Source organism: Protopterus annectens, chromosome 3.part1, assembly GCF_019279795.1.
Source record: "Protopterus annectens isolate FY-2018-M chromosome 3.part1, PAN1.0, whole genome shotgun sequence".
NCBI lineage: Eukaryota > Metazoa > Chordata > Ceratodontiformes > Protopteridae > Protopterus > Protopterus annectens.
Genome location: NC_056732.1, coordinates 1,816,876,275 through 1,816,899,902, shown reverse-complemented (window position 1 = coordinate 1,816,899,902; position 23,628 = coordinate 1,816,876,275). Strand labels below are relative to the sequence as shown.

Sequence of the window (23,628 nt, the reverse complement as noted above, 5' to 3'; positions counted from 1 at the left end):
TCATCATTTCTGACAATACCTTTGACAATGGTATCATCTGCGAACTTGATGATTTTGTTGTATTCATGCTTGGCCATGCAGTTGTGTGTCAACAAGGTAAACAGAGGACTCAGGACACAGCCCTGAAGGACACCCGTGCTCAATGTAATACTGATTGAACTGTTATTTCCCACATATACTTCTGGGGTCTGTTGATGAGAAAGTCCAGTATCCTGGATCACCTTCGATATCAGATTTTGGGGGATGATTGTTAAAGGTGGAACTAAAATCGCTGAACAGCATTCTGACATAGCAATTCTTGTTGTCTAGATGTAAGAAGGATTCATGAAGTGCTATAGCGATTGCATCAGCCGTGCAGCAGGTAGACCTGTAATGTATCCAGTGTTGCAGGTAGGCTTGAAGAGGTATGGTTCTTGATCAACCGCTCAAAACACTTCATTACTGTTGATGTAAGAGCAACAGTTGTTCTTATGCTGGAAGGAAGAAAACATAAATAGATTGTTGGTTAAGTATAAGTTGCATCAGTAGAGTGTATCAGAATGTGTCATCTAGGTGGGTGAAGTGATCCTTATGTCTCCGTATGTTCAGCACTGGCTAAACAAACAAATATGTGTTACAGAATGCCTTGGGGCAAGTTATATCACTGTGTCACATTTGTTACAAACAGGTGCACCCTTGCTTTTTCATTTGATACTATGCAATATGAAAAATGAACAAGATCCTTTTCTTGTACACTTTTTAAAAATGTGTTTATATTCATGACCTTGTGAAATCTAATCAAATTGATCATAAGGTGGTAGAAAAAGCTGAAAAGCATGGCAGCAAAATTATAAAAAAAAACCAAGGCACAATGTGTAAAAAATACATAGAGTAGAAGACTGAAGGAAAATGTACATGCATCTAACTACCATTCACTGCATGTAATCTATAAATGTAGCAGACGTAAGTGGAGACTGAAAAAAATTGTGGAAGCTAGTTTGCTCTGCATTACACGTGGAACAACTTCATACAGTAAAACTCCCTCTGCTGTCAGTGCAGGGACAGGGTTGGCGGGCCTTCTTCCTGTACCGGCCCCGCTGACTTATGTCATGAATATTAATCAGGTCACTGGCATTTTGTGGGGACATCTTTCAGAGCTGGACAGGAAGGAATTCTCAGGTTATGCAAATATTGCTGTTGGAGGCCTTGCATTTTGTGCTGCAAATAACAGAAGTTGCTGGGTTTCTGTAATTATTTATACTTCTGTTTCTTTACGCTTACAGTCAGTAGCTTTTTTGAGGTGCTGAATGGTGTAGCTTGTGGATCGTGGATCTGCAGACTAAAACAAAGAATCATGAAGCTAGAGGTAAGAGAATTTATAAGCTGCTTTCTGTTGATATGCAGCCTTTGTTCTTTTTATCTTAAACTCTGAAAGGTTTGTGTTTATAAAGGCTTATATTTGAGTTTCTGGCAATGGGGGTTGGTTTAGGAAAAGCAGGCTAAAGCTGCATGTAAGCGGTTCTGAGAAACAGGGCACTGCTGAGGAAAATGGTATATGTGAAGTAAATACACTTTATTCTGCTAATCCTGAATTGTAAAGGACAGTGTGGTCTTCTCTTTCACTGAACACAGCAATTCCTGTCATTGAGACCGGAACCAGAATTTTGAAGTTTGATGTAAGAGCTACAGAGCTCTAATGGAAACTGACCTTCTATGTGTAAGGAAGTAATATGTTTGATTTAAAGCAGCAGTCTAAGCTAATGTGAAACTTTAATAAAGTGGTTGCAGAATGGCAGTATTTTTCTGTGCAAGATTACAATACATTAGGGAATGGGGATTTGTCCTTTCCCCAAACTTGTGTGATCTAGGGGTTAGTGTATATAAAGCTGGGTTCGGCAGGAGTTTGAGGGGCACAGCTGTGTGTGCTTTTCTTGTATTCGATTTTTTTGATGAGTTGATCATTTGTAGTATTCTTGCAGAGGAATAACAGATTTTGTTAACAAAGGACCCAAAGACTCCAGGAATGTAGACAAATAACTAAGAAATATGGCATGTACAAGTACACATTTTCACTTCTGTCTGATGCTGAAACATTAGACTATTGGTATTAGCTTTGTCGTTAGGCTAAGTGATGTCTGAACAGCAGTGTTGTTTGCTCCTGATTTGCTTTTCACATTTTTGCTGTATTTCCAGTTTGTGTTTCTGGATCCTTCCTTAGCACAGACAGTGGCACACACTTGTGTCTGGAGGCAATGGGCATACAAATTGTGATCCTCACTTGGAAAATGGAAAACTTTGATTATGATACTGTAGAATTATAGCCATAAGATATTACATTGTGACACTGTTACCACCAATGTATTGTCAGGTGACATTAAGTGACCTCAACAGGAAAGCTACCTAGTATCTGAGGGGTGTGCATGTGTGTGTTTTATTATCCAGGGTAGTCTTACTGGGCAGAACCAGTTTTTTAAGAGCTGACCCTGTAATAAACACTGTAGTCTGGAGCATAGCTGCTGATGATTTTATGGTAGAGTTCTCTAAAATAAATAAATGAATAGATATAGTGATATTTTAAGTAAGTAAAACTTGGCAGTCTTTAAAGCAGCAAGTTATGTAGCCCATGCACTGAGGTTTTTGGTAGGATAACTGCTAAGTTTTTGTTATAGGTTCAGGCAAGTAGCAGCTTCTGATGTTTTTGAACTGTATAGCCAAGATTTTTGGGAATAAAACAGAGGGTCACGAAGCCTGTGTGAGGAATTCAGCGCACACAAGAGACTGCACTGCACTGTTACTTGGCTTCTTTTGTATAACTATAATTTATGCTTTTTGTGTAGATATAATTTGTTATTCTGGGTCTCATTATGTCTTGGTGAAGTGACAAAAGCACTGCAGAAGAGGAAGGATAGAAGAATTTAGAACAGTACATTTGTGAACTAACTGAAGATAGTAAATGTAGACAAAGCATAGAAGCCTATGTAAAATGCCCCAAGGTACTCAGGGTTTTTGGTACTTGTTAGCACATCCAGTAGCAGAAATTTAAGCACCTTCCCCTAAATGGGTTAGCAGCCCCATGGTGGTGCTGCCACATATGGGAGGGCTCTGGGGTGATCCATCTAAGAGCCATATATTAGTTTAGGAAAGCCTGCAAAATGGATTCTGAATGACAGGCTGGTGTAACATTCCAAGGGTCAGTTACCGAGAGTGACCCTTATCAGCCCAATACTGTACAGTGACTGGGGCTGGGGAAATTTAGCAGCGTCACAGTGTTGGCTTTCTCTTCCTAAATTTCAGTGCAGCCCTTAATTTTGTATTACATGGGAGAAAAGGGAACAGTAAAAATGGGGGTCGACAGTCAGGCATGTGAATCTGTCAGCAACACTTATGTAAGAGCACAAGTGGATACTAGGCTAAAGTTCCTTGACAAATGGTACATGGCCATACCTTTTAGTAGGAGCAATGACAGAATATTGGTTGAGGGAGAGCAGCTGTGACAGGAATGATAAAGGAAGAAAAGGTTACATTTAAATGGACATTAACGTAAGCAGACAGGATGCTGGGAGGCAATGCATGGGATTTTATGGTGGGGGGTGGGAAGAAGGATTGACCTGCAGTTGTTTATAGATCTATGTTTATAAGGTAATAAAAGCGAGCAGAACCACAAATAAAATAAAACACTTTAATACTAAACCATAGTAAAATCTAAGTAAAACGCAAGTGCAGAAAACACTTTCAGCATATGGCTTCATCAGGCTAATGCAAACAGAACAGGAGTTAAATATATATGCAAAGATAATCACATGACATAATTAAAAACAATTATATATTAAATAAATTTGATTATGCAATTGCCTTAAGTGGGGTTTTAAAGTCACTATTCCATTCAAGTCTGGGGGAATATGACAGTTGAACCTAAAAATCCATTTTAATTCTTCATACTCAGGTGTTTAATATGGGTCTATATCACTTCGACGAAATGGCAGAAGTATGAACACCATATGTTCGCACTTCTAACCTCGAAGTGAAAAAACATCGAAGGCTTAGAACAGCGATTTTTTTTCCCGGGGAAAAAAATTGCTGTTCCAAGAAACACACACACAACACAAGCACACCAAAAAAACAGCAATCCACACACATACACTTAAAATCCTACATCTAACCCTACACTAAACTGTATATACACTACTATCTATCCATTTACTTTAACCCAAACCCTAACCCTAAGGTCCGTCACTATTGCACACTCACCTGACCCACGCCCTAACCCTAACTCACCTATCCCGCCCTATCCTTAAAGTCTGTCACTATCGCACACTCACCTCACCCGTGCCCTAACCCTAACTCACCTATCCCACCCTAACCCTAAAGTCTGTCACTATCGCACACCCACCTCACCCGCGCCCTAACCCTAACTCATGTAACCCGCGCCCTAAACCTAACGTCAGCACAATCGCACATTTACCTGAACCTGACCCGTAACTTTCCACCACAGTGCTTAAAATTGCAAAGCCACAGAAATGGCCCACTGAATTCTTTCACTGGGCAAGAATTCGGTGTTCTGCGGCTTCGTGATAATCAGTTTTCGAATTTCACAGTTCGAACATATGGTGTTCGAACTGAAGTTTTGTTGAACTGATAGGAACCCGTTTAATATTACCTCTCTTAATGGATCTGATATAATTTTCAATATTAAAATTTTAAAAGTATGCGTAGTATCAGTTTCTGTAATATGTTTATACAATGCATTAGTTAAAATCTTCCTTTTGATGTCCGAGATGTGTTGACCTATTCTGTCTTTTAATTTTATGTTGATCTTCCCAATGTAATATGCTTCATACTTGCAACATTTTGCTAAGTAAATCAGATTTCGTGTATTACAATTGCTATATGCATTGAAATTGAAATTCTTGCCATTTAATGTATGTTTTATTTGTTTTTCTGTGTATGTGTAAGTACAATATATGCAGTTGTTGCATCTAAAGTTACCCCATTTGTTACTGCTAAAAAATGTATGAATAGTGGGCTGTTCTTTATAACATAATTTTTTTTTTAGATTAGCTAGTCTCTTAGTGCTAAATTTAGGTGAGAGTTACCAAGACTATTGTTTTTAGTTGTGGAATACCGGTCAAAATAGGCCAATATTTACATATAATGCCTTTGATATTAGATATGTTTTATTGTATGTTAATGACTATGTATGAATTTGTGAACACCTCCTAGATGTTTCACTGTTTTTATTCCAACTGTAAAATAGGAGATTATAATCTGTGTCACGTTTACTAATAATTTCACCTTAAGTATTAGTTACTTCATCAGCTTTATAACCTCTTTGTATAAAATCTTATACTGTAGTTTGTAACTGTAATTCCATGTTTCTGTCATTAGAATTGAGTCTTGCCACCCTCAATAACTGATTTTCACAATGTTGTTATAAATATGTTGGGAATGCATACTTGTTCTGTGTAAATATGTATTCATGTTAACTGGCCTCCTCTATAGAGAAGTTTCTGTTTGTCTAGTATCAAGTTTAGTAAGTGTAATATCTAATATCTAAACATTTTAATTCTTAGGGAGATATTTCACTTTTGATGTGTAAGAAATTTGTTGTGCTAGAAATGTATGTTTTATGCTTTTCAAATTCTAATCTGGCGCCACAAAACGTTTCTAAAAGTTAACACTGCTTGTATGTGCATTGTTATTAAATATATATTCCCTTTCCCATGGATACATGAAATATTGGCATATGTGTTTGCCACAGGAGTGACCATCGCTGCACCTGTTGCTTGTTTATATAACTGACGTTGAAATAGGAAGACATTATTTGTTAAAACTAAATGAAGCAAATCATTAACCTCTTAATCTATTAATCTTAATCTATTAATCATAACCTCTGTTTTTGGCATGCATAAAATCAGAATATTCAATTGGGTAATTCTTTTATATACTGAATTCCAGTATCATTAGGTATTACAGTAAAAAGTGAATCTAAATCAAGTGTAGCAAAGAAATAGTCATGTATTTTCATTTACAGAGGACCATTGCGCTAACTGATGTAAAAAATCTGCAGTATCCTGTATTATAATTACTCTTATGTTCACATTTTAGTGGTTATGATGGCATTTCCAGTAGTGTGTTCCCTAAAGCTGTTATCGTGCTCACTACACCCATGTTCTCTCAGCAGTTGTCAACCCGACAACAAATACCATTTTATCTCCCTAAACCACAGCTGGTCTTACCTGCCTAAACAAAGACTCCACGGAACCCTGTTATCGTGCTCACTACACCCATATTCTCTCAGCGGTTGTCAACCTGACAGCAAATATCATTTTATCTCACTAAACCACGGCTGGCCTTATCTGCCTAAACAAAGACTGACCAACACACACATACTTAAGCCAATCTAACACTCTCTTTTTATATACACATACTTTCTGTTACAACTCACTTCCATCTATAGCATTACTTACTCTAGGTACCTATTCTTTCAAATAGTAAAATGTATACTTCTTTCTCTTTTTCCTACATTCCTTTTAAGCCTTATTATCTCAGTCAGTTTTCCACTCTGTCTCAGTCACTCCAACATTTATCACTAAAAACCCTTTCTCTTCAAACAGGCATTTCTTTTTTTAACCTTCCTCTATCTCTTGACAAACATTCATACCCCCATTAATAGCCATTACACCTACCATTCCACAACTACTACCCCATATTTCAGAATACCCCTTTACACCCCCTACCTGGAACCCTACCTCTTTAACACTACCCACATATGCTACTTTTCACTCAAATACCACAAAACCAGTTCTAAAGTTGATGCTCTCCCCACAAATCATAAATTACTTTACAAATATATCAAAACTGCACTCAGTATACTATCACAATTACATCTCAGTGGGGATATTCACCCCAAACCTGGCCCCCTATTCCATCAAAACATAACCTCCACATATTCCTCACATAACCCCCCCATCATCCCCTCCCACCAAAAATAATACTCTCTCTTGTTCCTTAACATAAACCTAAGAAGTATGTTAAATAAAGTTCATGACCTCCATGCTTTACTAGATTTATACTCCTCTGACATTGCTATTCTTACTGAAACCTGTGACTCAAACAACATATCAAAACAATGAAGTCTAAGCTCCTGGATACAACCACTATTGACTTGACCATCAAATTAAACAGGGAGGTGGGGTAGCTATAATGTTCAAACAAAACCTTGAACTAGAACTCATAATCATCAATTCTCCTTCATTTAACAATACCAAAATACTTCTCAGTAAACTAAACATTAACAAACACAAAACTTTGATCATAGTAGCCATTTATATATTCCCATGGTGATAATTCAGCAACTGTTGAAGACATTCTCTGTTGGCTATCCTCAATCTACCAACAAGAAACCATCATAATGGGAGATCTCAATACAGACTGGACCTCCTATGACACCAGTAGCCCTTCTAACTTTATAAACCTACATGGTTCTTTCAGATCATACAAGAACCTACCTGAATAGATAAAACTTCTAACAGACACTGAATTTTAGACTGGACCCTCACTAACAGATCTCCTACATCCCTCCAAACAGGGTGTCTCCCGGATAGTATCCGTGACCACATGCCCACTTATTTGTTTAGACATAATCTTAGCTCACCTAGACAATCAGTCTATCGTCTAATTTGTAATAAAAAGAAATTTAATACCCAAATATTTCATTCCTTACTCCAACAAATAAATTGGTCTTCACTAACAACCTTACCATTAGATATGCTGTACAACACTTTAACATTACCTTCCTAGACATCTTAAATAGCCTAGCCCCTTGCAGATCTGCTAGAATAAAAAAGCACCATTCGCCATGGCTGACTAATAACACTAAAGATCTCTTAAAACAAAGGGATAAGGCATGGGTGCGCTGGCTAACTAACAGAAACCATATCACTCTACAACTCTACAAACAGCTTAGAAATAGGTTCATAGGTTCATAGGTTTATACTAGGCTATCTGCCCTAAGGCATTTATAAGCCTAGCCCAAATTATTGTGGCTTACGCCACCCCTTATATGAAAAAATACTGTGCCCATTAGTTTGTTGTGCCTCTGTCCAGCAGTGACACAGAGATGATTCCCGGGGTAAACCTACGATCTCCCATCCACAGGTCTAGATTTCTCTTGAACAGAGTCAGCGAGGTGCTCTGCCTCACATGGACCGGGATTTTATTCCACAGCATAGGGAGTCTCTGAGTGATAAATCTATCCCTCCAGCACGTCCTATTTATATCCGTGCTAAGGTTTAAGTCGCTTGCTCTAGTGGTTTTGGTGGATTTGGATTTTTGAGGTGGAGCATGTCCATTAATTCCGGGTTGGACATGGCCTTGTATGTCAGGCACATGTCACCTCTGAGCAGACGGTATGCGACTGAATAGAGCTGGAGTTTCTTCAATCTGGCAGCATATGACAGATTTTGGAGTCCCTTTATCCTTTTGGTGAGGAACTTTTGGGGTCTCTCCAATTGCTGCAGATGTCGGGTGAGATACATCCCGAATGGGGCATTGTACTCGATCATTGGTCTGATAAGTGAAGAGTACAGGGGAACAATGACCTCACTAGATCTGGATGTGAATCCCTTCATGATCAGGTGGGCAATGTAGAAGGTCTTTCTAACCACTTTAGCAATGTGAGTGTCAAAAGAAAGGCCACTGTCAACCTGGGTCCCCAGGTCCCTGATAACCTCTTCTGTGCTTAGTGGATTGCCACCTATATGGTAGCTTGGGGTTACCTTGTTTTTCCCGAAGGGTATGACTATACATTTTTTGACGTTTAACTTCAGGCCATGGCTCTGGCACCAGCTATTTGTTTCCGTGAGTCCCTTCTGAAGGATATCCGTGTCCGATGCACTTTCCACTATGGCGCCCAGTTTGCAGTCGTCTGCAAACTTTGTCAGCCAAAGTCCTCCCATGTTGGCCTGTACTTCTGAGAAGTAGATGCCAAACAATAGGGGGCCAAGGACCGAGCCCTGTGGGACACCACTTGTGACCAGCTTGGAGTCTGATACAGCGCCAGCAACTCTAACCCTGTGGGTTCTGTCCTTAAGCCAGTTTGCAGCCCATCTTGTGACATATGGGTTTACATTTAAGCTGGTAAGTTTTTCTACAATACCCGAGTGGGGTATTGTGTCGAAAGCCTTTGCAAGGTCAAGGTAGGCTATATGGACTGCCTTTCCCTCATCAATGGCCTTGGTGACTGTTTCGAAGAAGTCGACCAAGTTCAAAAGGCATGATCTTCCCTTGACAAAGCCAAACTGGGTCGGGTCCAATGTCTGCAAGTCCCCTATATCTTTGTTTATGAGCTCCATTATGATCCTCTCCATAGCTTTGCAGACTAGACTTGTTAAGCTTATGGGCGGTAATTACCAGGGTCCGTGAGGCCGCCTTTGTGGAGTGGGACCACAGTTGCCGACGCCACTCCTTGGGCACGTATCCTGTGGTAAGGCTGAGATTAAACAGCTGCCTTATGTGCGGGTTTAATTCCTCATTTAGCTCGTAGCACACAGCCGGGGACACCATCCGGTCCCATTGATGCTGTGTTTTTAGCTTTAGAGAGAGCAGCTTTCACCTGCGCATTTGAGATGTCCGGGAGGCTACACTCGGCTGGGATAGTTATCTCTCCTTTAGGGGAGAGGGGTGAAGTTTGCACTGAACCTGTCTGCCAGTATGTTGGCAATGTCTGTGGGTTCAGTGATTTTTGTATCATTTTGGACTAATTCTGAGCATATCTGGGAGTTTCCACCAAGGTTCCTAACATAGCTGAAAAAGGCCTTATGATTGTCCTTTGAATCCATGGCAATTTTTCTCTCAAAATTGGCCTTAGTTGATTTTATGAGTGCTCGTATTTTTTTACTAATAATGATCAGGGGTGACTTCCCTTTTATGGATTTTGTTCTATCATGTAATAGCTTTCTCCTCTTATTGTAAAGTTTGTTAATGGCTGGGGTCCACCAGACTGGACGCTTTGCCCTTTGTGGAAAGAGTCTTGGTTTTATTTGGGATTGCCTGATCCATGCAGTCCTGGAGGTGTTCATAGAAGGCATTTGTAAGGGCTTCCGCAGCTTGGATTGTGGTTTCCTCTGGCTCAGGGGCCTTGAAGGATACCACACCAGTCTTGAGTAGTGTGAAGTTTGCTTTAGAGAAGTTCTTCACTATGGTCTTTTTGCTTGGGGTGGGGCGGGATGTGGATTTCCAGTGAGATTAGTTTATGATCAGATCTCACCAATGAGGGATATACTTCCGGTGTGGAGCATTTTGTCCCCATGTTTGTGACAATGAGATCTAGTATATTTTCTCCTCTCGTGGGAACAGTGACTAGCTGTTCCATGGCATTTGAATTTATGAACTCCAGGAACCGTTGGGCTAGAAAGTTAGGGCTTGAGTAATGTTCCCAGTCTATATTCGGGTAGTTGAAGTCACCCAATATGATGGTGTTTGGGGATACATTTATACCCTCCAGTGTCTTCAGGAAGGCTGTGGGGTTCCTGAGTTTGAGAGGGTGGCCTGTAGCATGCTACAATTTGTAGAGCAGTTTTGCCTATGGTTAGTTGCACCTGGATGGTTTCCGAAGCTTCGTGCGTTGCCACTAACCTGGAGGTGTGAGTATCCTTTATGAATATGGATACACCCCCTCCTTTTGTGGTGTGGTCCGGGTTTTGGGGCCGGAACGCATGATATGAGGTAAAACCTAATAGTGCCAGGGTGCTCTCAGGAGCCTTGAACCAGGTTTCAGTTACAGCACAGACATCGATGTTCTCCATACTGAGAAGGGCCTCGAGTGCGTGCATTTTGAGATTTAGACTTCTGGCATTGAGCAGCATTACCCTCAGTTTCTTCCCATTTTTGTTTTCTAGGGTGGTAGGTTTAGAATTTGAGCCTTGCCTAAAAAGGCACTATGGGGTGGCAAGAGCCTTAGCCAATATCCGGAATCCCAGGGTGACAGGTGCAAGCCGTCCCTTGAAGCAGCGTGGCTTGTCAAGCATGTCATCCCAGGCAGACAGACACTGGATCCCCTTTGAATGACACCAGACATTAAGCCAATTGTTAAAGCTGATCATCTTGTCTCTATATTGTGGCATCATTCTTGGTGAAGGAAGGATACTGCTCAGGGTTAGGGTCATACCTGCCTGGGCTACATAATCAGAGAGCTCCTCTATGTCTCTTTTCATGGAGTCCACAGAGGTCCGTCTCAGGTCGGTCACACCTGCATGGACAAACAGTGTGTCAAATTTGTACTTGCCGTGGAGTGACCAGTGCTTGTGTTATGTGGCGGATTCTAGCGCCCGATAGGCAGCTTACTGTGACCCTCTCCTTGTTCAGCCTGGTGAGTGGGACGTCAGTGTGTCTGACTATGGAGTCACCTATGACAAGTATGTTTGGTGTTGTATTTGGCCTTAAGGGCTGTGACTGCTTTGCACACTGCTTTTGTGGTTTGTGTGTTGCTTGTGGGGTGTCTTGAGGTAGCAGTTGTTTGGGTGTCTGCTTTGGAGGCCTCTGCTGTTTAGGTAAATTTTACTCAGAGCCTCGAGTATGTCTTTGTGTGTTTATGTGTTTGATTCAGTGGAGTGGTAGCATTATGTGAGGCTGGTTTTGTGGTGTGTGTAGTTGCCTTCTCCTCCTGTCTGGTCTTGCCAGTCCTGAGTTGAGAGAGCTCAGCCTCCAGTTTGGCTAAATAGCTGCATCTCTCGCAAGTATTTGTGTTATGTGGGAGGAGGAGAGGGTTGTCTGTGTACATGAGGCAGTTATAACATTGCCTCAAGATTCCCAGATTCACCAGCTGGACCGGAGAGGAGATTGACAACTGACCTTTGGACATGCTAGAATAATATTGGGAAATCCTTAATTGAAAACAAGGGCCAGTGGGGAGTGAGGGTGTAGTGCTTTTAATTTTTAGTGCTGACTTATATAATTGCTTTAGTGAGCAAGTGCCAGGTAACTTGAGTGCAATGTGTTACAAGTAACTAAATGCAAAAACGACAAACAGTAACTTTCTTTCAAGTGAAACAAGGAAATAAGTACAGTAAGCAATGCAGATATCACTAGTGATCCACAGAAGTGCTGAGAAGTTGCGTATTAGGTGGAATTAGCTTCCAGGGAAATAACAAGCAAACAAACAACAAGCATATAAACAAAGCTAGATTCAGTAGGCCTGGATCTAGTCTATGCTAGAGCAAACAAGGTGAACCAATTTCAGTAAGATACAGTTCAAATATTCAGGCACTATAAACCTTTAACCAAATAAAGCAAAATCTCAAATAAAAAATGATAAAAAAATATACTACACCACTGCACAACAAAACCACCAAAACAACCCCCCCCCCAAAAAAAAATCTGGTCCTCTAATAAGAAACTCCTGCAGCCTGGCAACACTACTACCCTACACCCACACTCACTGCATTTTTTCTCAGAGGAGAACATTGTAACACAGTTTAATTCCTTCTTCATAAACTCAATACACTGTCTCATCAAGGGCAACAAAAATACCTCCTCTCAAATTCCCAGCCTTCAACAGTAATACTGAAAATACCCTCTCCTTTACAACTGCTCCAAATCACACTATAAAAAAACTCTTTAAAACACTGAAACCCGCTAGCTTAGCTGCAGACAGTCTCCCTTCAGAATTCCTTAAAGTTGTTGCATATTTATTTATTTTATTTATTTAACAATTGTTAACCGGGAAAGTCCGACTTGGAACAAAGCCAATTTTCAGCAGAGGCCTGGGGACAAATGCTCCAGACGCATGTCTTTATAATGTGGGAGGAAACTGGAGCACCTGGCGGAAACCCACATTAACACAGTGAGGACATGCAAATTCCACACAGAAGGCACCCCAGCCGAGAATCAAACCAGAGAACCCTTGCTGTGAGGTGACAACGCTACCGCTGCACCACTGCGCAGTCCAATTGCATACCCTATATCCATCCTCATCAACCACTGTATCACCAAAAACTATGTCTCTCTACCCTGGAAAATCTCTTATATCTCTCCCCTGCATAAAGGAGGTAAATCCACAGAACTTACAAACTACAGACCCAAAGCCATCCTTTCACCCCCTCTGTAAAATACTTGAAAAATGTATCCATACCCAGCTTTTAAATCAACTAACCAACAACTTCCTCTCTTATACACAACATGGTTTTCGCCCCCATCATAGCACCACAACCACCCTCCTCAGCTTTACCAACACTGTAAACCACCATAGAAGCAAAAACAGACTTGTCTCTGCCATCTGTCTAGACTTTTCTAAGGCCTTTGACACAGTTTTACACCAAAAACTACTGTCAGAGCTAGCCATCTTAAACCTTAAGTCACTCCACCCTAGCATGGTTCCACAGCTACCTAACAAAACGGCAACACACTGTTTGGTGTTATCAGGAGCTATCATCTTTACTCCCTGTTAACATTGGAGTCCCACAAGGTTCCATACTAGGCCCCCTACTTTTCTATTTATTCACTAACCAATTGTATAAATCCACTCCACTTGCCTCAGTTGTCCAATATGCAGATGACTCTACCATGTTATGTAATGCATCTTCCCTCACACAACTACAGGACATCACACAACAATTTTTCTTGGAAGTTGCATATTTGCTAAACAAAGGTAGCCTTATATTGAACCCAAAGAAGACCAAGCTAATGCTATTTCTCCAAACCAGTTCAACCATACCCCAACCTCTTTTCATATATATTCTTCAAGCAACAGAATTATTGCTGCCATATCCCAAACCAAGCTACTAGGTGTAGCTATTGACAATAAACTGAAATTTGATATTCACCTATCTAAATCCATTAAAAAAAACTCATATCAAACTTGGCTGTCTCTACTGCATTAAGCCGTTTCTGGCTAACCAAGCCAGATTAGACATGGCTAGAACTTGCCTCCTATCCGCTCTAATTTATGCCTCCCCCATCTTCACCATACTTAGCAAAACTTAACTTTCCAAATTTGAATCCTGCTATAACAAAATTGCCAAGTTTGCTACAAATTCCCCACATAGGTCACATCATTGCTACACAGTGCAACAATTAAAATGGCTAGAACTCCCTCAGTATCTTGCCTATTCCCAACTTATTATCACCTACCACTTAGTATATCAGCCTGACAGAATCCCAGCCTTGCAACAATTACTCTAAGCATATGCTAATACTTGACGACTTTGTTCTACATACAAAACCCTTCTACAAGTCACAGAAAGTATTTTTCACCCTCTTCAATTTACCTCTTTCTTTTTCTCAGTCTATACTAGTCTGACTAATATAAAATACTTAAAAAAAAACTTTTAAATTATGTAAACAATGCTTATAACACTATTCTTAGATTTTAATGTTATGTTTTTAAAGTCAGTGTATATTTGCATTTCTCTTATTATACAATGTACCTTTTTCTGTATATTAATGTAAATTGTACTTCTGGAGCTTTTCTCCCGGGACTGCACTGAAAATGGGCTTATACCCAGACGGACTATCCTGGTAAACAAATATAAAATAAATAAATAAATAAATAATGCCGGTCGTTGTTAAATTCTTTTTCAACGGGGTATCTAGGTACTTTTGATATCTGTGGCCCATCCTCAAGCTGAAACAATGGGTCTCATGGGTGGGGAATTAAGCAATTTGTGGCTCTTTGGTATTCCATAAACGATACGTATTTTAGGATTAATGGTCTTTAGCTACTGGAATAATTCACTGTGTATTCATTGATCCATGCACAATATTTGTACACTTGCTGTTATATTTCTTACAACATCATAAACATGACTCATTTATTTGAATAGAATCATCTGAATTAAGAAGTTGTAGTGTGGTATTAGTATAGCATGAACTGTCCATAACCACAATTCCACAACCCTTATCGATGTTTTTAATGACTATCTCAGTGTTATTAATTAATGTTTTCAGTGCTCGCTCTTGTCCCTGTGTCAAATTATGAAACTGTTGTTTGCCTTTTTTACTTTGCTGGCTTAAATGAAATACTGCATGTTCTACTGTTCTTTCAAAAGCTAGGGCAATAGGATTTTGACTAGGCATAAACATACTCGACCTTTTTAAATTATTAGATGCCCTCTCATTATTGCCAAATAAAATCTTTAAATTTAAAGTTCTAGTAAAGTGTTTCAGTTTAGTAATTGTGCTAAATCCATTTGTTGTGCAGGAATGATTGTAAGACCTTTTGATAATACAGTGAGCTCGTCTGTGGTAAGTTTTTGTTTAGAAATGTTTTGAAAGAGCATATTACAACTTCTTAATTTAGATGATTCTGTTCAAATAAATGAGTCATGGTTATGACATTGTTAGAAATATAACAGCACGTTTACAAACTATGTGCACAGATCAATCCAATACATTTTTCAACACAAGCATCTGTACAAATCAGTTTGATATGCAATTGACATATAATTCTTTACAAAACTCCAGATAGCTATGCAGGCATGTGTTACACATCCACTGCCCTACTTCTCGTGGCATAGTTGGCACTACCTCACGAAGCTCAAATGCTGCCACTGTAAGCATTTGATTGCAAGAGTAATGTGCTTAAAAGATTGTAATTTATCTCAGTATTGTTTTAACAGTTCAGTACCTGGGTCTACTTCAGTTTCATAATGTATCACTCCATCTTCCAAATCTGTTTGCAGAGGGTTCACTGAAATATTGACAAGATCGGAGACTGATATGAATGTCCTTTTAGGCATAGTGCTAGTAGAGGGGATCCCAACTTTATTCATGTACACCAAACTCACTGATAACGTGTAAAATCCAGATAACAAATATTATCAAGATAAGTGTAGTATACTTCAAGTTAAAATAAATCCAAGGTAATAAAAGTGACTGGGACCATGAATAAAATAAAACACTTTAATATTAAACCACAGTAAAATCTAAATAAAAATGCAAGTGCGGAAAACACTTTCACCATATGACTTCATCAGGCTAATGACAGTCAGAACAAACAGGAGATAAATATATATGCCAAGGTAATCACATGACATAATTAAAAACAATTACATATTCATTGAATTGGATTATATAATTGCCTTAAGTGGGGTTTTAAACTGTAATACACAAAATCTGATGTACTTAGCCAAATATTGCAAGTGTGGGACATATTATATTGGGAAGACCAACAGAAAATTAAAAGAGAGAATAGGTCAACACATCTCGGACATCCATCTGGGACATCAAGTGGAAGATTTTAACTAATGCATTGTATGAACACTTTACAGAAACTGATACTACGCATATTTTTAAAATTTCAATATTGAAAATTATATCAGATCCATTAAGAGGGGTGATATTAAACACCTAACTGAGTATGAAGAATTAAAATGGAGTTTAAGGTTCAAATGCCATATTCCACCAGGCTTGAACAGAATAGTAACTTTAAAACCCCACTTAAGGCAGTTACATATTCAAATTAATTGAATATTTAATTGTTTTTAATTATGTCATGTGATTATCTTTGCATATATATTTATCTCTTGTTTGTTCTGTTTGTCATTAGCCTGATGAAGCCTTGTGAGAAAGTGTTTTTTGCACTTGAGTTTTTACTTAGATGGTACTGTGTTACTGTAGTTTAATATTAAAGTGTTTTGTTTTATTTGTGGTTCTGGTCACTTTTATTACCTTGGATTTATTTAACTTGAAGTGTACCAGACTTTTATTTAACTTGAAGTGTACCGGACTTGCCACAGCACTGATGCTGTTTGTTCTCTGGATTATGAATGTATTGTTACAAATCTCTAACATGGGACATTATTACTTATGGAGTGGATGTTGGGAGGATATAAAGATGAACCTCTGGATGCAAGATACAATACAGAAATCTAGATAGTGATACACAGAGATGTCTTCTTTAGCTAATCTGTCCATTGCGGTCAATGATATGGCTAAATATTATCCACAAAGCTTATAAAGTTAAAATAAGTAAGATAGGTTGGCACATTCTGTAGCTGAAAGTAGTTACTGAGAGCAAGTTCCTTAGGAAAGTATGTCATCTAGTTAACATTTATCTTCATATGTTTGTGTTTAGAATGCTATCTAAATACAAATGTAAGGTAATTAGTCTGAGTAGTTGATGTCAGTCCATGGGAGTCAAGTATCTATAAACAGGCCAGATGTATAAGAGGACCAGATTCCAAAAGACCTGTTTTCAGTATAAGTGGTCACTTATGCTGAGAGCAAATTTTTTTTGGAATTGGGCCCTATGTCTAGCCTTTTGTGCTATGAAAGATCCACCCCTATTTTGCCTCCTGTTTCTTCACATAACAAATGGTCATTCAAATACCTGATTAAAGAGTAAGTATAAATAATTTTTTGTACCACTGTTCACTGCAATTATGCTGTCATCACATAAATTATGGTGGTTTTAATTCATTGGGCCTGGATTTATTAAGTTTAAAAAAAAAAAAAGAAAAACTTGTGTTTTATATGTACTGTATGCAAAGCAGCTGTCCAATTACTTCCTGATTCTTTGTCATCTGGAGGCATCTTCCGATGATGTCATAAAGGTGGGAAATAGTGTGCAATTCAATACATTAAGGCACTAATTGAAGGAAGTCTCTCTAAGCCACGAGCAGATACTGTTACTTGTTCTGCACATAGCCTATATTTACCCCAGAATTTGGAGGGGTATCTGAGTCTGACCAATGTCCTGTGGCAAAACAGCTCCATATCTGACTTACAGGTAAAGCTGCAAGGCTATGCCCACTGCAGAAACTCCACCTATAGGGTATCATGGACATTGTACCTGCATTCTTTCCATCCAAGCTGATTCAGTAAAAAATTTAAGGAAAAAAACACACAAGCTTGAGTTTTCACTGTGTGATACCTTAAAATTCCTGTAATGGAGACCCATGGGATATAAGCAAATGACCCCTTAAGGACATCAAGTGTTTTAGCAACAGGCTTCTGAATGCTGATGACTTTTTGCTTTGTAGTTTTTAAGTCTTTATGGGTATATTCAGGTCAATAAAGCCATACTCCACTAATTGTGGGCAAGCATGTTTTGGCCCTTTTTATTAGCTTCACCAGTACAACATAACTGGATAGTTTGGCTATACTGTAGAAACACAGACTTTCAACCTAGGTGATATGTTCATTGGTTTATGCTAGGTTAACAGCCACCAGGGTCCTTATGAGCCTAGCCATGCAACTCAACCCATTTTTGTCCACGAGTTCCTTGGGTACTTGTATGGTGGGGGTATGTTAGTAAAGAGGTAGCTAATGGTTAGGTGGGGGGTTATGTTAGTTGGAGATTAATTTACTTACTGTCAACCTTTGCATATCAGAGACATTGAGGTCAGACGAGTTTCTTTTGAATAGTTGTGGGGATGAATTCTGCTTCTTGTAAACGGGGAGCTTATTCCATAGCACAGGAATCCTTTGAGACACATATCAGTCTCTCCAGCATGTTCTGTTTATTTTACAAGTAAAGCTCAGCTCCTTGGATCTAGTGTTTCTGGTGCTGTGTGTTTTGTAGTTTATTTATTTGTTTAATATTTGTTTACTGGGAATGTCCGACTTGGACTGAAACCAATTTTCAGTGGAGGCCCGGGGAGAAATGCTCCAGACACGTGTTTTTGTAACATGGGAGGAAATCGGAGTACCCGGAGAAAACCCACATGAATGCAGGGAGGACATGCAGACTCCACACAGAAGGAACTCAGCAGCCGAGAATCTAACTAGAAAATCTCTTGCTGTGTGGTGACAACCCTACCGCTGCACCACTGTGCCATCCTGCGATGCACAAGTGAGCATCACAGGTAGCTCTGAGGATGCCTTACATGCTAGGCATAGATTGCCTCCTCAGTAACCTGTAGGAGACTGAGTACAGAGATGGGGCCTTATGGTGATCTGTGTAGGACAAGGTGTTCATACCCTGGATTCTCCTGATAAGGTACATTTGAGGGCATTCCAGCTGTTGCAAGTTCCTGGTTAGATACGTTCCGAAGGGAGCATTGTACTCAATGGTGGGTCTGATAAAGGCTGAGTAGAATAGTACTATAACACACTTGGAGGCAATATCCTTGCTTAAGAGTTGGGTGACATAGAATGATTTTCTTATTATCTTGGCTACATGTTGGTCAAAAGCCAGATCACTGTCTACATAGTTTACCAGACCCCTAACTGTTGGATCACCTCTTAGGTGTGTTTTATCGATGGAGTAAGTAGCTTGGGTGGGCAGTTTCTCAAAGGGCACTATAATGCATTTCTGCACACTGAGCTTTAATCCATGGCTTGCCACTAGCCATTTGTGTGTGTTAGGCCTTCCTGTAGGATACCAGTGTCATGGGGGTAGTGTATAATAGCTCCCAATTTACAGTCATCTGTGAAATTGGTTAGCCAGATGCCTTGGCATTAGCCTTTACTTCTTAGGTTCATAGGTTCATACTAGGCTATCTGCCCTGGGGCAATTATAAGCCTAGCCCGATTCTGTATGGCTTATGCCACCCCTTGATTTGAGTATACTGTGCCCTTTTTAAGGTTTAGTTTACTGTGCCTCTGTCTAATAGTGACATGGGAGTAATCCCTGGGACAAACCTACGATCCCCCATCCACTTATCGAGATTCTTCTTGAAGAGATTCAGTGAGGTGCTCTGCCTCACATGAACTGGAATTCTATTCCAGAGCGAAGGGAGCCTCTGGGTTATGAACCTGTCCCTCCAGCAAGTTCTGTTTATTTCTGTGCTGAGGTTCAAGTCCCTCGAGCGTGTGGCTCTAAGGGATTTAGATTTACTGAGGTGGAGCATGTCCATTAATTCTGGATTTGACATAGCTTTGTATGTCAGGCATAGATCGCCTCAAGTAGGCAGTATGCAACTGAGTAGAGCTGGAGTACTTTTAACCGAGCAGCATATGGCATCTGTTTGAGACCCTTGATCCTCTTGGTGAGATACTTTTGGGGTCTTTCTAATTGCTGCAGGTGTCGGGTAAGGTACATCCCAAAAGGGGCATTGTATTCTATGATGGGCTTGATGAGGGATGAATAAAGGGGCACAATTACCTCTCTTGATCTAGATGTGAAACCCTTCATGATGAGGTGGGCTATGTAGAAGGTCTTTCTAACCACTTTGGCAATGTGGTTTTCAAAGGAGAGATTGCTATCAACTTGGGTCCCCAGGTCCCTAATAACTTTCTCTGTACTTAATGGGTTTCCGCCTATGTGGTAATTTGTGGGCACATTGTTTTTGCCAAAGGGTATGACTATACATTTTTTGGCATTTAGCTTTAAACCATGGTGCTGGCACCAGTTATCTGTCTCTGTGAGACCTTTTTGAAGGATGTTTGTGTCAGCTGGAGAGTTGATTATGGCGCCCAGTTTGCAGTCGTCTGCGAACTTGGTGAGCCATAGTCCTCCCCATTTGCCTGTACCACGGAAAAGTATATACCGAACAAGAGTGGTCCCAGGACAGAACCCTGTGGGATGCCACTTGTGACCGGTTTCGAGTCTGACATGGCTCCAGCAACTCTCACTCTGTGAGTTCTGTCTTTGAGCCAGTTTGCGACCCATCTTGTGACATAGGTGTTTATATTTAAGCTGGATAGCTTATCTATGATGCCCGAGTGGGGTATTGTGTCAAATGCCTTTGCAAGGTCCAGATAGGCTGTGTGGACTACCTTCCCTTCGTCTATGGCTTTGGTGACTGTTTCAAAGAAGTCAACCAGGTTCAAAAGGCAGGATCTGCCCTTGACAAAGCCAAACTGGGTAGGATCTAGTGTCTGTAGGTCCCCAATGCCTTTGTTTATGAGCTCCATGATGATCCTCTCCATAGCCTTGCAGACTAAGCTAGTCAGGCTTATGGGGTGATAGTTTCCAGGGTCCGTAGAGGCTCCACCTTTGTGGAGTGGGACCACTGTTGCTGTACGCCATTCTGTGGGCACATATCCTGTAGTGAGGCTGAGATTGTATAGCTGTTTTATTTGAGGGATTAGTTCCTCTTGTAGTTCATGTAGGACGCAACCTGGGACGCCATCTGGTCCCATGGAAGCAGTGTTTTTTGCTTTGGAGAGGGCAGCCGTCACCTGAGCATGTGAGATGTTTGGGAGGCAGCCCTCTGCTGGGATAGATACTTGCTCTTTTGGGGGGGAGGGGGTGGAGAAGTTTGCACTGAACCTGTCTGCCAGGATATTGGCAATGTCTGTGGGTTCAGTGTATTTTTTGTCATTTAGAATCAACTCAGAACAAGTCTGGGAGTTGCATCCCAGGTTTCTAACATAACTGAAAAAAGCCTTATGATTGTCTTTGGTGTCCTTTTCTCTCGAAGCTGGCCTTGGAGGATTTTATGAGGGATCGTAATTTTTTGCTAGTACTGATCAGAGATGCCTTCCCTATTAGGGATTTTGCTCTATCATGTAGTAGCTTCCTCCTTCTGTTGTACAGTTTATTTATGGCAGGGGTCCACCAGACTGGACGCCTGCCTTTGGATGATTGGGTCTTGGTTTTGTTTGGGATAGCATGATCCATGCATTCCTGGAGATGTCCGTAGAATGCATTTATATAGGATTCTGCAGTTTGGGCTGTAGTTTCCACTGGCCCTGGGGCCTTGAAGGATTCCACTTCGGTTTTGAGAAGTGAGAAGTTCGCTTTGAGAAGTTTTTCACTGTGGTTTTCTGGGCTGGGGTGGGGTCGGGATGTGGACATCCAGTGAAATTAATTTATGGTCTGATCTTACCAATGAGGGATATACTTCTGGTGTGGAGCATAGAGTCCCCATGTTGGTAATGATCAGGTCTAGTATGTTGTCCCCTCCTGTGGGAGTGGTGACTAGTTGTTCCATAGCATTTGAGTTTATAATTTCCAGGAATCTTTGGGCTAAGGTGCTGGGGCTTGAGTAGTGCTTCCAGTCAATGTTTGGGTAGTTGAAGTCACCCAATATAATGGTGTTCGGAGAGATCTTCATGTTCTCCAATGTTTCCAGGAAAGCCGAATGGGATTCCTGACTTTGAGAGGGTGGTCTGTAGGATGCTATAAACTGAAAAGCAGTCTTGCCCACTGTTAGTTGCACATGGATGGTCTCCGATACTTCGTGCAAAGCCACTAACCTGGAGGTGTGGATATCCTTGATAAATATGGAAATTCCCCCTCATTTTGTGGTTCGGTCCGGGTTTTGGGGCCGAAAAGCATGATATGAGGTATAGCCTGGTAGTGATGGGGTGCTCTCTGGAGCCTTGAGCCAGGTTTCTGTCACTGCACAGATATCGATGTTCTCCATACTGAGGAGAGCTTCGAGTGCATGCATCTTGAGGTTAAGACTTCTGGCGTTTAGCAGCATTATCCTTAGTTTCTTGTTCCTTGTGCTGTCTATGGGGGTGGGTTTGACTTTTGAGCCTTGCCTAAAAAAGGCACTATGGGGGTGGCAAGAGTCTTTGCCAATATCCGAAAGCCCAGTGGTGACAGGTGCAAGCCGTCCCTAGCGAAGCAATGTGGCTTGTCGAGCATGTCATCCCAGGCTGACAGACACTGGATCCCCTTTGAATGACACCAAAATTTTAGCCAATTGTTAAAATCGATCATTTTGTCTTTGTACTGTGGCATCATTCTAGGTGAGGGTAAGATGCTGCTCAAGGTCAGGGTCATACCAGCCTGGGCTACATGATCAGAGAGCTCCTCTATGTCTCTTTTCATGTAGTCCAGGGAGGTACATCTCAGGTCATTCACACCAGCATGTACAATGACTGAGTCATATTTGTATTTGCTTTGGAGTGACCTGAGTGTTTGCGTTATGTGTCGGATCCTAGCACCCGACAGGCAGCTCACTGTGACCTTCTCTTTATTCAGCCTGGTGAGCAGGACGTCAGTGTGTCTGACAATAGAGTCACCTATAACAAGAGTATCAGGTGTGTTATTCAGCCTTAAGGGCTGTGGCTGCTTGGCACACTGACTTTGTGGGTTATGTGTTGTGTGTGTTTTGTTTTGAGGTAGCGTTTGCATGGATGTCTGCTTTGGAGGTCTCTGTCGCTTAGGTAGATTTTTATTTAGAGCCTCCGGGTATGCTTTTGTGTATTTATGTGTTTGGTTCGCTGATGTGGGACTATGTGATACTGGAATTGTGTTGTGTGAGGTTACCTTCTCCTCCTGACTGTTTACACCAGTTTTGAGATGAGAGAGCTCAGCCTCCAGTTTGGCTAAATAGTTGCATCTCTCACATATATTTGAACCTGTTTGGAGGAGGAGAGGGTTGTCCGTGTACATGAGACAGTTGTAACATTGCCTCAATATTCCCAGATTCACCAGCTGGACTGGAGAGGAAACCATTGACTGACCTTTGGACATGCTAGAGTAATAGGGAAACTGAATTCAAGACGGACCAATAGAGGACAGGGTAATCGTAGAGAGTATAAGAGTAAGTAGTGCTTATGGTTTAATAGTGCTAACTTGTAGGATTACTTAATTGGACCAGTGAAGGGCCTTAGAATGAGAATATGGTGTTTAAATTGAGAGATAGAGCAGTTCTAAGGGAAAAAGTGAAGAGCAGACTTTGTGGAGCCAGGAATAGTTTAAACCCAATTAGGCAGCGCCGCCCGCTGTTGCGCTATGCTCAAAAACGCGCAAAAGAGGGTTTTAAGAGAGGAAGATTAAGGAGTTTTGGAATTGACCCAGAATGGCCA

At 40.7% G+C, this 23,628-nt stretch overlaps 1 protein-coding gene across 1 annotated transcript in view; it reads left to right on the top strand.

The window, feature by feature from the left end:
- Positions 1-1,171: 1,171 nt before the first annotated feature.
- LOC122798693 (zinc finger protein 271-like) overlaps positions 1,172-23,628 on the top strand; it is a 138,568-nt gene continuing 116,111 nt past the window's right edge. The window contains exon 1 of the mRNA XM_044067789.1: positions 1,172-1,345. Coding sequence (XP_043923724.1) covers positions 1,334-1,345 — 12 coding nt within the window. The 5' untranslated portion in view covers positions 1,172-1,333. The remainder of the gene's footprint in view (positions 1,346-23,628) is intronic.